General features: G+C 40.7%; 1 protein-coding gene across 1 annotated transcript in view; it reads right to left on the bottom strand.

Annotated features, from left to right (window-relative positions):
- DNAH3 (dynein axonemal heavy chain 3) overlaps positions 1-16,571 on the bottom strand; it is a 373,447-nt gene that overhangs the window by 95,631 nt on the left and 261,245 nt on the right. Inside the window, exons 40-43 of the mRNA XM_077274961.1 lie at positions 14,878-15,114; positions 14,184-14,287; positions 11,340-11,634; positions 7,270-7,449 (exon numbers count right to left, since the gene is read on the bottom strand). Of these exons, the coding sequence (XP_077131076.1) occupies positions 7,270-7,449; positions 11,340-11,634; positions 14,184-14,287; positions 14,878-15,114 (816 nt within the window). The remainder of the gene's footprint in view (positions 1-7,269; positions 7,450-11,339; positions 11,635-14,183; positions 14,288-14,877; positions 15,115-16,571) is intronic.

The following is a 16,571-nucleotide window of genomic DNA, read 5'->3' on the forward strand; positions in this document are numbered from 1 at the left end:
TCGAGGTGGGGTGGGCCCGTATGACCACCGACGGGATAGTACATCATACGCGATCGGCCGCGCTCACGGGGGGAGCGCGGCCGATCGCGGGCGGGTGTCAGCTGCCTATCGCAGCTGACATCCGGCACTATGTGCCAGGAGCGGTCATGGACCGCCCCCGGCACATTAACCCCCGGCACACCGCGATCAAACATGATCGCAGTGTACCGGCGGTATAGGGAAGCATCGCGCAGGGAGGGGGCTCCCTGCGGGCTTCCCTGAGACCCCCGGAGCAACGCGATGTGATCGCGTTGCTGCGAGGGTCTCCTACCTCCTTCCTGGCTGCAGGTCCCGGATCCAAGATGGCCGCGGCATCCGGGTCCTGCAGGGAAGGAGGTGGCTTACCGAGTGTCTGCTCAGAGCAGGCGCTGGTAAGCCTGAAGCCCTGCACAGCAGATCGCAGATCTGGCAGAGTGCTGTGCACACTGCCAGATCAATGATCTGTGATGTCCCCCCCTGGGACAAAGTAAAAAAAAAAATTTTCCACATGTGTAAAAAAAAAAAAAAAAAAATTCCTAAATAAATAATAAAAAAAATATATATTATTCCCATAAATACATTTCTTTATCTAAATAAAAAAAACAAAACAATAAAAGTACACATATTTAGTATCGCCGCGTCCATAACGACCCAACCTATAAAACTGCCCCACTAGTTAACCCCTTCAGTAAACACCGTAAGAAAAAAAAAAAAAAAAACGAGGCAAAAAACAACGCTTTATTACCATACCGCCGAACAAAAAGTGGAATAACACGCGATCAAAAAGACTGATATAAATATCCATGGTACCGCTGAAAACGTCATCTTGTCCCGCAAAAAACAAGCCGCCATACAGCATCATCAGCAAAAAAATAAAAAAGTTATAGTCCTGAGAATAAAGCGATACCAAAATAATTATTTTTTCTATAAAATAGTTTTTATCGTATAAAAGCGCCAAAACATAAAAAAATGATATAAATGAGATATCGCTGTAATCGTACTGACCCAAAGAATAAAACTGCTCTATCAATTTTACCAAACGTGGAATGGTATAAACGCCTCTCCCAAAAGAAATTCATGAATAGCAGGTTTTTGATCACTCTGCCTCACAAAAATCGGAATAAAAAGCGATCAAAAACGGTCACGTGTCCGAAAATGTTACCAATAAAAACGTCAACTCGTCCCGCAAAAAAACAAGACCTCACATGACTCTGTGGAGCAAAATGTGGAAAAATTATAGGTCTCAAAATGTGGAGACGCAAAAACTTTTTTGCTATAAAAAGCGTCGCTGGTTTCACACTTGCGTTTTTGTCTGCAGCGTTTTTTGCACAAAAAAACGCATGCGTTTTTTCCCTATATTTAACATTGAAAACGCATGCGTTTTTTTGTACGCGTTTGGTCGCGTTTTCAAACGCATGCGGTTTTTTTCTGCATGCGTTCATTTTCAGAAATACAACCTGCAGTATTTTCTTGCGTTTTTAAGCACATGCGTTTGTTTGCGTTAAAAACGCATGCATTTTTATCGAAAAAAAACAGAAAACACACTGAAAAGCCACCCACCACCATCAAGGTGATAAAGGGATCCAAACCCTAACCCTAACTCTACCCCTAACCTCACCCCTAACCGTTTAATGAACATTTTCTGACAGTCATAGTGCCACGTATTTCAGTGCCACGTATTTCAGTGCCACGTATTTCAGTGCCATGTATCACGTATTTCAGTGCCACGTGTTTCAGTGCCACGTATTTCAGTGCCACGTATCACGTATTTCAGTGCCACGTATCACGTATTTCAGTGCCACATATTTTAGTACCACGTATTTCAGTTGCACGTATTTCAGTGCCACGTATTTCAGTGCCACGTATTTCAGTGCCACGTATTTCAGTGCCACGTATTTCAGTGCCACGTATTTCAGTGCCACGTATCACGTATTTCAGTGCCACGTGTTTCAGTGCCACGTATTTAAGTGCCACGTATCACATATTTCAGTGCCACGTATTTCAGTGCCACGTATTTAAGTGCCACGTATTTAAGTGCCACGTATTTAAGTGCCACGTATTTCAGTGCCACGTATTTCAGTGCCACGTATTTCAGTGCCACGTATCACATATTTCAGTGCCACGTATTTCAGTGCCACGTATTTCAGTGCCACGTATTTAAGTGCCACGTATTTCAGTGCCACGTATCACGTATTTCAGTGCCACGTGTTTCAGTGCCACGTATTTCAGTGCCACGTATCACGTATTTCAGTGCCACGTATTTCAGTGCCACGTATTTCAGTGCCACGTATTTCAGTGCCACGTATTTCAGTCACATTTAGGGTTAGGGTTAGGGTTAGGGCTAGGGTTGGAGGTAAAGTTAGGGTTGGGGCTAAAGTTAGGGTTGGGGCTAAAGTTAGGGTTAGGGTTTGGATTACATTTACGTTTGGATTAGGGTTGGGATTAGAATTATGGGTGTGTCAGGGCTAGGGGTGTGGTTAGGGTTACCGTTGGGATTAGGGTTAGGGGTGTGTTTGGGTTAGGGTTTCAGGTAGAATTGGGGAGTTTCCACTGTCCAGGCACATCAGGGGCTCTCCAAGTGCGACATGGCGTCCAATCTCAATTCCAGCCAATTCTGCGTTGAAAAAGTAAAACAGTGCTCCTTCCCTTCCGAGCTCTCCCGTGCGCCCAAAAAGGGGTTTACCCCAACATATGTGTTATCAGCGTACTCGGGACAAATTGAACAACAACTTCTGGGGTCCAAGTTCTCTTGTTATCCTTAGGAAAATAAAAATTTGGGGGGCTAAAAATCATTTTTGTGGGAAAAAAAAGATGTTTTATTTTCACGGCTCTGCGTTATAAACTGTAGTGAAACACTTGGGGGTTCAAAGTTCTCACAACACATCTAGATAAGTTCCTTGGGAGGTCTAGTTTCCAATATGGGGTCACTTGTGGGGGGTTTGTACTGTTTGGGTACATCAGGGGCTCTGCAAATGCAACGTGACGGCTGCTGACCAATCCATTTAAGTCTGCATTCCAAATGGCGCTCCTTCCCTTCCGAGCTCTGTCATGCGCCCAAACAGTGGTTCCCCCCCACATATGAGGTATCAGCGTACTCAGGACAAATTGGAAAACAAATTTTGGGGTCCAATTTATTCTGTTACCCTTGTAAAAATACAAAGCTGGGGGCTAAAAAATCATTTTTGAGAAAAAACAAAAAAAATTATTTTCACGGCTCTGCGTTATAATCTGTAGTGAAACACTTGTGGGTTCAAAGCTCTCAAAACACATCTAGATAAGTTCCTTAGGGGGTCTACTTTCCAAAATGGTGTCACTTGTAGGGAGTTTCAATGTTTAGGCACATTAGGGGCTCTCCAAACGCAACATGGCGTCCCATCTCAATTCCAGTCAATTTTGCATTGAAAAGTCAAATGGCGCTCCTTCCCTTCCAAGCTCTGCCATGCGCCCAAACAATGGTTTACACCCACATATGGGGTATCATCGTACTCAGGACAAATTGCACAACATTTTTTGGGGTCCAATTTCTTCTCTTACCCTTGGGAAAATAAAAAATTGGGGGCAAAAACATCATTTTTGTGAAAAAATATGATTTTTTATTTTTACGGCTCTGCATTATAAACTTCTGTGAAGCACTTGGTGGGTCAAAGTGCTCACCACACATCTAGATAAGTTCCTTAGGGGGTCTACTTTCCAAAATGGTGTCACTTGTAGGGAGTTTCAATGTTTAGGCACATCAGGGGCTCTCCAAATGCAACATGGCGTCCCATCTCAATTCCAGTCAATTTTGCATTGAAAAGTCAAATGGCGCTCCTTCCCTTCCAAGCTCTGCCATGCGCCCAAACAATGGTTTACACCCACATATGGGGTATCAGCGTACTCAGGACAAATTGCACAACATTTTTTGGGGTCCAATTTCTTCTCTTACCCTTGGGAAAATAAAAAATTGGGGGCGAAAAGATCATTTTTGTGAAAAAATATGATTTTTTATTTTTACGGCTCTGCATTATAAACTTCTGTGAAGCACTTGGTGGGTCAAAGTGCTCACCACACATCAAGATAAGTTCCTTAGGGGGTCTACTTTCCAAAATGGTGTCACTTGTAGGGGGTTTCAGTGTTTAGGCACATCAGGGGCTCTCCAAACGCAACATGGCGTCCCATCTCAATTCCAGTCAATTTTGCATTGAAAAGTCAAATGGCGCTCCTTTCTTTCCGAGCTCTGCCATACGCCCAAACAGTGGTTTACCCCCACATATGGGGTATCAGCGTACTCAGGACAAATTGTACAACAACTTTGGGGGTCCATTTTCTCCTGTTACTCTTGGTAAAATAAAACAAATTGGAGCTGAAATAAATTTTGTGTGAAAAAAGTTAAATGTTCATTTTTATTTAAACATTCCAAAAATTCCTGTGAAACACCTGAAGGGTTAATAAACTTCTTGAATGTGGTTTTGAGCACCTTGAGGGGTGCAGTTTTTAGAATGGTGTCACACTTGAGTATTTTCTATCATATAGACCCCTCAAAATGACTTCAAATGAGATGTGGTCCCTAAAAAAAAATGGTGTTGTAAAAATGAGAAATTGCTGGTCAACTTTTAACCCTTATAACTCCGTCACAAAAAAAAATTTTGGTTCTAAAATTGTACTGATGTAAAGTAGACATGTGGGAAATGTTACTTATTAAGTATTTTGCGTGACATATGTCTGTGATTTAAGGGCATAAAAATTCAAAGTTGGAAAATTGCAAAATTTTCAAAATTTTCGCCAAATTTCCATTTTTTTCACAAATAAACGCAAGTTATATCGAATAAATTTTACCACTAACATGAAGTACAATATGTCACGAGAAAACAATGTCAGAATCGCCAAGATCCGTCAAAGCGTTCCAGAGTTATAACCTCATAAAGGGACAGTGGTCAGAATTGTAAAAATTGGCCCGGTCATTAACGTGCAAACCACCCTTGGGGGTGAAGGGGTTAAACTTGACAGGGCACACCTGTGAAGTGAAAACCATTTCCGATGACTACCTCTTGAAGCTCATCAAGAGAATGCCAAGAGTGTGCAAAGCAGTCATCAAAGCAAAAGGTGGCTACTTTGAAGAACCTAGAATATAAGACATATTTTCAGTTGTTTCACACTTTTTTGTTAAGTATATAATTCCATATGTGCTAATTCATAGTTTTGATGCCTTCAGTATGAATGCACAATTTTCATAGTCATGAAAATACAGAAAAATCTTTAAATGAGAAGGTGTGTCCAAACTTTTGGTCTGTACTGTATATCAATAATGTAGGAAACAGAGTATAAAAATGCTCGGACCACAGGAGCCATATAAAAAGAGCACACTGATGGAAACACAACACACACGGATGAATAATTGTTTCTCGCCACCCAGCCAGTGCCCTAGGGGTTAATAGTCAGCGCGCAGTATGTGAATACAGTAAATGCGCCCGATTCTTTCACAGTCATGTATCGCTCATCAAATAACTATTCGGCTCTATGAGGAAATTTCCGCAAAAGTGGAACAGTCGTAGGTGACGGAATAAATCATCCACGGCACCAGTCATTGTGCAGCGTGTTGAGAGTCACTTCTGCTGCGCTGCTGTTTACGGCTTTCGTGTTTGTTTGTTTTTAATAGGAAATATCAGATATTTTCGAAGCCGCTTGACTCAGTTCAGTCATACACATCATACATATTCATCTGATCATAACAAGAGGCGAAGATGAAAGTGGAAGGGGGAATATTACTGTTATACATGTTCAGGGCACCAGACTAATCAGATCACCAGGGGATCTCATGGTGATCTGGTAATCATGTTTTAGCATGGGATAATTTTATTTATGCTGGAATAAAAATATAGGTGAAGCAGAGCTCAGACTCTCATTTCACGCGATGTGTGATCTAGTGCTGTACATGATTCGCTTTACAGGGAATCTGTCACGTTTTTGCCATATAATCTGAAAGCAACATGGGCAGAGACCCTGATTCCAGTGATGTATCACTTACTGGGCTGCTTGCTGCAGTTTTGATAAAATCACTGTCTCATCTGCTCTTCTCTGAATGCTGAGCTCTGTATAACCCCGCCCATACCACTGATTGGAGGTTTTCTGTGTCTGCTGTGCATAGGCAGAAAGCTGTTATGCAGAGCTCATGAATATAGAGGACTATATGGCAGCAGGTTTACTAGTCCTCTGGGGATAATCACCTGCTAATGAAACAGTGATTTTATAAACGCTAGACTAAGCAGCCAAATAAGTGACATATCGCTGGAATCAGGGTATCTACATTATGCTGCTCTCAGATTAGTTTGCAAACACCTGCTGACAGATTCAGTTTTAATTAAGGCATTTATGTATGTTGAAAACTGGGTGCGACATATATATTAAATCCTTGATGCTTATATACAGTAGTTCCAACATAATCTGCATCACTGTACTGAGGTTACCACTCTACATACTGTATCACAGCCTGTCAATAGCTGGGCTCACGATTTAGTTTTCATATTGCCCACACCTGTTACTTGCCACAGGCGAGTTTGAACAAGCATCACATGCTTGAAACAAAGTTGTTTACTCCAAATTTTTATAAAGGTGCCAACTATTTTGTCAGGCCAATCTTAGGGGTTTAGTGTGGAATCATGCCCGACTTGCCTTTTTCTCTAATTTATAGAAATGAAATAAATAGGTGTCTAACAAAACAAGTGTAATTGCAATAATTTTTATGGGAGAAATGTTTTCTCTTCAAACTATATACAGTAAGTATTTAGGAAAAGATTCAGCATAACCTGTATGTTATGCATGAAACCCTTCTTCTTTCTAAGCTTAGGAGTCCGGTGGGCGGTTCTACATAGTTTATTTGTATGAAGGTGGATTTATAGATAGCGGTCCCTGTTCAATGATTCTCCAATGTGTGCCAATCTAATTTATCTCTACTCTCAAATTATTACTGAATAATCAACAATCGCTATGTTTTACTTCCAGAATATGTTATTACTAGGCGCAGTATAAGGCCTTATAAATCTTGAAATACGGCCGTAAACCTGGCAATGAAGGCCATATAAATGAATATGGGCGGTGAAATATTACCTCTGGCCAATGAAACATTACAGATATTTATATCGTGCTGGTAGGAATCTTTTTTTATTTTGATTTGAAAAATAATTAATCACATAAGATGTGGAAGGATCTAGCCTCAAAGGAGACACACTTTCTGTTCTATATAATACATATTAGCAGTAATATTTTAGTTCTTACCAGTAATGTCATTCCTCCCACCTCCAGGGGGCCCCATAGCAGACAAAAATAAGACATCAACGATATCTAGCCGCGAGGTGTCCTTCCTGTCGTACCAGTGTCCATGGTCTATGCACTGCCTCAACAGTTCAATTGGAGGCTGAGCCCCGTAAATTTCTTTTGCTGGCATGTTCAGATCATCTAGACAAAAATAAAGAACCGCCAATTACGGTACTGGTCACAATGGAATATTTTGAGATTTTTTTTTTTTAAATAGTAAAATGTGATCATCTGATCACTGATTTACTAAAATGTAACAGATATAATATTATACTAGGAAATTGCTATAAAAGGGATATTCTCATCTCTAGGATCCTATCCCAATATGTAGTACATGTAATAATAATAATGATATTATGAAATATCTCTAAATAAAGATGTAGTATAGTTCTCCTGATTAGTTATTTCGCTTACCCCATGTGCAGGGCATTGCAGTAGCTTAGGTATCCATGGTTACGACTATTAAAAACTAACTGTGACTATATGATTGGTCGTGACCATGGATACCTAAGCTTCTGCAGTGCCCTGCACATGGGGCACGTGACATAGCTAATCAGGAGAACTATACTACATTTCTATTTGGAGGCATTTGCTAATATTATTATTATTACACCTAATACATATTGGGATACGATATTAGAGAAGGGAATACTCTTTTAATGTAATTCCACTATGTTATTTCAAGTGCATTTTTGACTTTTATCATAATTTCATCTCTAGGGCCAAAATGTGGTGCGGCGTAAGTTACTAATGTCCTAAGTTCTATCTAAGATCAAACCTAAAATTGCATTTTATTGGCAGAAAAAAAAAGCAAAGCCAAAGTAATTAAAGAGATTGCGTCACCTGCAAAACGCGCACTAAACCACTTACACAAGTATGTAGGGGACTTTGCCTGTATAAAAACCATACCTGTCGTAGTATTAAAAAAAAATCTTTATTTGTATGCAAATGAAGGAGTTTAGGCAGTGCTTGCATAAGCAAAGTAAGGTATGGAAGAAGTGGTAATGACGGTCTGGGCCGAAAGGAAAAGAAAAGCGCAATGACTACGATCAACGAGAAGGTCACCGGTGAATCACTGATATCTTCCATTTTACGTTTGCTCACTGTATGGTGGTACTATCAGTCTAAGTAGTGTTTGTTAATGATCAGTATGGTAGTGTTAACACTGATGTATAGGCTAGTAAGATGTGGTTATGGTCAGGCGCTATTATTTGTCTTTTATGATGGAAATATTGGTCTTGGTACAGTCAGGTTTGGCAATGATCAGTATGGGGGCACTCTGTCACTATGTGGTTGTTATTATGTGGTTATAGGGCGGTGGTACTATTTAGCCATAGATAGCAGTATTATTAGTAATATTGGTCTTGGTACAGTCAGGTTTGGTAATGATCAGTATGGGGGCATTCTGTCACTATGTGGTTGTTATTATGTGGTTATAGGGCGGTGGTACTATTTAGCCATAGATAGCAGTATTATTAGTAATATTGGTCTTGGTACAGTCATGTTTGGTAATGATCAGTATGGGGGCATTCTGTCACTATGTGGTTGTTATTATGTGGTTATAGGGCGGTGGTACTATTTAGCCATAGATAGCAGTATTATTAGTAATATTGGTCTTGGTACAGTCAGGTTTGGTAATGATCAGTATGGGGGCTTTCTGTCACTATGTGGTTGTTATTATGTGGTTATAGGGCGGTGGTACTATTTAGCCATAGATAGCAGTATTATTAGTAATATTGGTCTTGGTACAGTCATGTTTGGTAATGATCAGTATGGGGGCATTCTGTCACTATTGGGTTGTTATGTGGTTATAGGACGGTGGTAGTATTTAGCCATATATAGCAGTATTATTAGTAATATTGGTCTTGGTACAGTCATGTTTGGTAATGATCAGTATGAGGGCTTTCTGTCACAGTGTTGTTATTATGTGGTTATAGGGCGGTGGTACTATTTAGCCATATATAGCAGTATTATTAGTAATATTGGTCTTGGTACAGTCATGTTTGGTAATGATCAGTATGGGGGCATTCTGTCACTGTGTGGTTGTTATTATGTGGTTATAGGGCGGTGGTACTATTTAGCCATATATAGCAGTATTATTAGTAATATTGGTCTTGGTACAGTCAGGTTTGGTAATGATCAGTATGGGGGCTTTCTGTCACTATGTGGTTGTTATTATGTGGTTATAGGGCGGTGGTACTATTTAGCCATAGATAGCAGTATTATTAGTAATATTGGTCTTGGTACAGTCATGTTTGGTAATGATCAGTATGGGGGCATTCTGTCACAGTGTTGTTATTATGTGGTTATAGGGCGGTGGTACTATTTAGCCATATATAGCAGTATTATTAGTAATATTGGTCTTGGTACAGTCATGTTTGGTAATGATCAGTATGGGGGCATTCTGTCACTGTGTGGTTGTTATTATGTGGTTATAGGGCGGTGGTACTATTTAGCCATATATAGCAGTATTATTAGTAATATTGGTCTTGGTACAGTCAAGTTTGGTAATGATCAGTATGGGGGCTTTCTGTCACTATGTGGTTGTTATTATGTGGTTATAGGGTGGTGGTACTATTTTGCCATATATAGCAGTATTATTAGTAATATTGGTCTTGGTACAGTCAGGTTTGGTAATGAACAGTATGGGGGCATTCTGTCACTGTGTGGTTGTTATTATGTGGTTATAGGGCGGTGGTACTATTTAGCCATATATAGCAGTATTATTAGTAATATTGGTCTTGGTACAGTCATGTTTGGTAATGATCAGTATGGGGGCTTTCTGTCACAGTGTTGTTATTATGTGGTTATAGGGCGGTGGTACTATTTAGCCATATATAGCAGTATTATTAGTAATATTGGTCTTGGTACAGTCATGTTTGGTAATGATCAGTATGGGGGCTTTCTGTCACAGTGTTGTTATTATGTGGTTATAGGGCGGTGGTACTATTTAGCCATATATAGCAGTATTATTAGTAATATTGGTCTTGGTACAGTCAGGTTTGGTAATGATCAGTATGGGGGTTTTCTGTCACTGTGTGGTTGTTATTATGTGGTTATAGGGCGGTGGTACTATTTAGCCTTATATAGCAGTATTATTAGTAATATTGGTCTTGGTACAGACAGGTTTGGTAATGATCAGTATGGGGGCATTCTGTCACTATGTGGTTGTTATGTGGTTATAGGACGGTGGTACTATTTAGCCATATATAGCAGTATTATTAGTAATATTGGTCTTGGTACAGTCAAGTTTGGTAATGATCAGTATGGGGGCTTTCTGTCACTATGTGGTTGTTATTATGTGGTTATAGGGTGGTGGTACTATTTTGCCATATATAGCAGTATTATTAGTAAAATTGGTCTTGGTACAGTCATGTTTGGTAATGAACAGTATGGGGGCATTCTGTCACTATTTGGTTGTTATGTGGTTATAGGACGGTGGTACTATTTAGCCATATATAGCAGTATTATTAGTAATATTGGTCTTGGTACAGTCAGGTTTGGTAATGATCAGTATGGGGGCTTTCTGTCACTGTGTGGTTGTTATTATGTGGTTATAGGGCGGTGGTACTATTTAGCCTTATATAGCAGTATTATTAATAATATTGGTCTTGGTACAGTCATGTTTGGTAATGATCAGTATGGGGGCATTCTGTCACTATGTGGTTGTTATTATGTGGTTATAGGGCGGTGGTAGTATTTAGCCATATATAGCAGTATTATTAGTAATTTTGGTCTTGTGTTAAATCATGATTTTCTTCAACATCATACTTGTAATACAGACCCCCATCTGGGAGGCTCTATGGGAATTTGAGCTTTCCAATGCCAAAGGATGAATTTCAGACCCGGTCTGGTCTTGTGTATGGTACAGTAATACCACTGGCTAAAGTCGATGTCTTTGACAATCATTTTACTGTAACCTAATTTTAAGAACGGATGAAAACAGCACACCACGCCAACAATGAATATCCCCAGAGGGGGTCGTTTAATATTTAATACTTACTTAATCAATAATTGGAAAAACGTCTTACCTACAAACACAACAGCTTTCTTTCCGACAGGCGGGCCATACAAGCCCTTTCTTCTGCGATCTAGCTTGGAGAATATGATATCCTGGGTCTGATTTGCAGAGGTTCTGGCTGAGAAGTTGATGCAGTTGGCAATGTATCTATCTTTTGGAAGCTTTATTAAGAAGCTGTTGGTAATGGCAGATTTCCCTGTTCCCGTTGGTCCCACAAACAGCAAAGGAACAGAATGTTGCACATATAGATTCAGGAAGAAGGTCTGTCTGGCAGTTTCCATGGTGGGTATGATGAGATCAGATACCTAGGAAATCCGAAGCATAGAAATCATAGGAACGGAGTCAGAAAGGCTGATACACATCACTCCTGCCTAAGGACAACTGCAGAAAAATCTCTCTGCGATCACACCCAACATATAGGAGACATTTTTTAAAGGGGTTGTCTAGGTTTGAGAGCAAAGTCTGCAGACACTATGTGACCGCAGACTTTTTCGGCATGCATGCTGTCATGATTCCCCTGTATTGTCGATCTAAACAAGCAGTCACATGACCACATGTATGCGATTTGCATACATGTGGTCACAGGCCGACTGATTTCATCCAGTGTCTCTCAATAGAAGTGAATTGGGAAAAGTCGAGTGCGGCTAGTCGACAAGTGACCGCATATATGTGGTCATGTGACCGCTTTTTTGCATCGGCAATACAGGGGAATTATAACAACTTGTGCAAGACATGCTATAACAATTCAGAAGTCTGCAGTTACATGGAGTGACTGCTGGCACTGCTCTCAAACCTGGACATCCCCTTTAAACCCAGGTTAAGACACTAGCCGTGGTGAATTTTCCATCACTGAGAAAATCAACTTAAAATCTTTATATTAATAAGCCTTTAAGTGCCCCGAGGGGGGGACAATATCCAGCTAGTGCCGCAATCCCCAGCATTATTACCAAGCACCCGCCCTATGTGCACAAAGCACAGAATAATGCTCAGGATCGCTGTACTAGCCAGAGAAAGGGCCGATGCACATGTATCCACATTAACATTAAAATTCAATGTTAATTTACTCAGTATTAGAAAATCAATTTGAGACCCAGAAGGTTTGTCTGAAGTTGTCTTTTCTACCGCACCAGCAATGTAATTAGTTTGGTGACCCTAAAAGCTACTAACAAGATTCTTTTAAAGAAGGTATCGAAATCTCTTGACATTTTCTGTAATAATGGCACATTAGGTAGGTATCAAGGGCACAATGATCACGGACGCAGAGGTTATGACCGCGACCGAGCCTGAATGGGAGGGGGCCTGCCAACATCAGCGACTATTTCACCTGAATGTGCATCCTTGGACGTACATTCAGTTGAAATATACTGTGGTGCACACACCCGCCAGCTCCCTGCACTGCAATACATGCCGCAGGCCAAATCAGAGGCCGGCAGCTGACATCGGCTTGCCCATCACGGCATCACATGGCAGTGACATCATGCATTAGTGATAGGTTGATCTGTAACTAAGGAGAAGGATATATGTATGCATTGATGGTGAAGTTAATGGGGTTGTTGCATCTTATTAAAGTATTTGTAAAAACGAGCACCTGTGCCATTTAGCTTATATTAAAAATCCTCCCTGCTTATAAGAATGGAGACATTTTTAAATCTAGAATTTACATCCAGCTGCTAAAGGTACCGGCCGCCCCAGAGGTGGTTTCCTAGGCAGGGAGTGCGCGATTGAAAGCTATTTAGTACACAGCTTGCAATCGCTGGTATGAAGCTGCTGGATCGCTGCCATATTTTCCGCCTCCGATGCGGCAGACAGAAGCAGCTGCGGAGGAGCGCATAGTTTTGAACCAGCAGCTCAGTTATACTGCCCAAATCATTAGGAGTGCACCACCCCAACCCTTGGCAAACAGGAAGCCAGGAATTGGGAGCAACGCTATAGGAACCTGAATACCATCCTTATAGGAGTTGTCTATATTCTGCACGTCATCAGCAATGCATATACAATTCTTCCATAGGTGCCCATTACAATACAAACATGGATCCTTCCTTTCTGGAAGATGAAGTTCCCAGTAAATCAGGCAACCTGAAATGCCCATCTTTAATTGGCAAGGATGACCTGTGCACCCACCACATAGAGGGAAACACTTTGTGCATCTTCCAATTATTTTTTATGACATACATGATGATTCATTGTTCTTGGCATCTGTGACAGATAGAAGCTGCTATGTTGATTTAGAATCATCCAGGAACTATAGGGGTTAAAAGGGTTATAGCAGACAGGGAGTGGTTAGCTCAGCCCCGGGGCATACTGGGAAAGTTGTTATTGTGTCTGGGGCATCCAAGAGTAAGGTGTGTGCTAGAGAGTCTCCTGTCAGACTGAAATCAGACAAGCTATATAGACCAGTTCTTCCTGGGAAGCGATTGCTGTAATCATATAAGATAGATGTGAGAGAGCTACAGCACCGTACTCATCCCCTCCCACCATCTCACTGCATGAGCAATATACAGTTCTGCTTAGGTGAAAACACTGTGTGTGAAGATAAGTTATCTGTGAAGAGAAGTTATATGTGAAAAGACTTTCATATATGTTGATGAAGCATTGTATGAAGATAAGTGATTGTGTGTGATGAAAAGAAGTCTTGAATAAAACCCCTGTCATCAACTTCAGCTCAGAACTGTGTCATAGCTGTGTGTCTGTCAACCGTTACCTCCCCTCTACTGTGAAGAATTATAATTAATGGTTGCCCTGAGTAAGATTTCCCCAGGATTCCAACAAGAACTCATGTTTCCTTTGTGTTGCCTTCATATCCTGAGTGACGAGCATGCAACACATCTGTAATAAAGTGCAGGAATATTTTTACCTTTGCGGTAGGAGAAATTGTAATTTCCTCTTTGGTAATATAATCAGTCCATGTATTCCACTGTCCGCTGGAATGTTTGTGGAAATAAAAGTCATAAACGGTTCCTGTGAATCAGAAGGATAATTAACTCCATATCTTTATTTAGCGTCACATAGTGTTATAAAGCAGCAATACTTTGTGGGATTTAATTATTAGAGATGGGCGAACCCAAACAGTAAAGTTCGGCATCTGTACCGAACACCTACTGTTCGGGCAAGGACACCGCACACGGACTTCACCAGGAAGTCCGTGTTACTGTTCGGGTTCAGCCACCGGAACACCGGGTGTTTGTCGTGCTATCATGTGCATGACAGTGCAGCAAACACTACTTCTGATCAGTTGTAAAATTTCCACCTCTCTCACCCCTCTGTCTATGACGTACTCTTTTGGCTTTTGATCTCAGCCTTCTTGACTACCCTGCCTCACGGCTTATCCGTGAGTAGTGACTAACGTCATAGCCACCCTGCTAAAGTTGGCAAGTTTGGTTTACACTCATTGAACTATGACATGACAAGTCTCCTCTGTTCTTTTAGCTACAATAAAATAATTTAATGTTTATATTATATTTTCTTTCATTGCCCCTATAGTACGTGTCCAGGGATATTCATTCTATATATAAATGTGAGATATGTCTTTCCCCAAACTTGAAGACTACCTCGCTCAGGAAACACATTGTTTTTTGTTAATTTAACACTTTTGGGTCGGGGGTGCTGGTCGTCCATCCCCATTAGTAGGTTGCGGTAGAAAACATCAAACTTCCTTCTACTGTCTCCATTTATGGTTCCTCCAATAGTCCAAACCAAAGCAAACAGGAAAAGTCCTTGTAACCACAGTGTTATCTGTTGGCTGGACAGGGGCTCTCTGCCGTCCTCTTCAGACCGGATTATATCATCTGCAACATAAAAAAAACATAAGTTAAGAAAGACTTTGACATTACATAAAGCTACAAAGCTGCACCCAAGCCACATGTGGGCGTGTAGAGTGTAAAACATATAGGGCCCAATTCATTATTGCATTTTTGTCTAGTTTTTGGTAACTTTAGCCTGTTTATTCGACAAATTCTACTTTTAATTTTCACATTTCTTTTTGCAATTCCTACAAATTTATAGGCTGTCTTACACCCGCAAAACATGTGGGGTGGATACTCGAGCATGGTGCTCGAGAGATAGTCGATGCCTACCCAAGCACCCCAACGCTCACACAAGTGGCGAGCACACTTGATCAACACTAGTAGTGATATTTTAGCTGAAGGTGAAACTTTTTTCTCTAAAAAAGGTGCAAAAAAGGTAAGACAAAAATAAACAGCATAGTACATAAACTATGTACATCATTTTGAAGAACTTCAAGGAACACTTCAAGGCAAAGAAAAAATGTCACTTTAAAAAAGCCGCAAGGAATGAATCGGGCCCATAGCATTACACTAAAATGAGTGAAACTTTGTAAAATTGAAGATTTGGGCAACACAGTAGTGTGAACACATAGACAATCCTGGACTAAGTGTAAACCTACCCATCGATTAGCTTTTGCACCATTAATCACATCTCTTGTGCAGGCTTACTGACAGTCGGCAGCACATCCTCTTGTGAAAATTGGGGATGTGCTGCCGAGAATAATGTACATTGTACGACAGGATGGGGAACTAAATAATTAATCTATTGGATTTAATGATACAACAGTAGGGGTATTTATTATTTATCTGTAAAGATGGCCGTACACATGTGTTATCGTTTGGCCAAAAATGACTCTCTCCATACATAGCATTGCTTGACCGAGCACTCCTGTGTTTCCAATGGAGAAAGATGAGTACGCCAGATGCTGATAGCGGCTTATCTCCTCCAAAAACCAAACGATTCTTACAGTCCATTTCTTAGGAAGCCCCCATACACAGCAAATGGTCGCCTGGTTCTGACAACTTTTACCTAACATGTATGGGGGCCGTACTGAAAGTACTTAGTTAGAGAAAGAGTAATTTCCAATTGAAAAAGTTTTACCTCATGAAAAAACAACACCCATCCATACAAGAGGTAATTAGCGTAGGTCATATCACTGGGGAGCTCACTTTTCATGAAAATGGAATGGGGGTCCTGTGTCTCCTGTCAGAGCCATGGACATTGAATGCATTGTAGTGAACAAGGATAACCACTGCTCTATTCAATCAGGGGTCCGCGTTCTTGTGGTCAAAGCGGGGTACCACCATCGATCATACACTTATTCCCTATTCTCTTTTTTTTTAGCCAACCCTTTGAAATAGGCTTGTGGTGTATAAACAGGTTCTCAACCTGATGGATATTCCAAACTTGTGTGGACCAATATACACGGCGAGATGGTAGAAAAATTGTCATGTGTTAT

The sequence above is a fragment of the Ranitomeya variabilis genome, chromosome 7, assembly GCF_051348905.1.
Source record: "Ranitomeya variabilis isolate aRanVar5 chromosome 7, aRanVar5.hap1, whole genome shotgun sequence".
NCBI classification, from domain to species: domain Eukaryota; kingdom Metazoa; phylum Chordata; class Amphibia; order Anura; family Dendrobatidae; genus Ranitomeya; species Ranitomeya variabilis.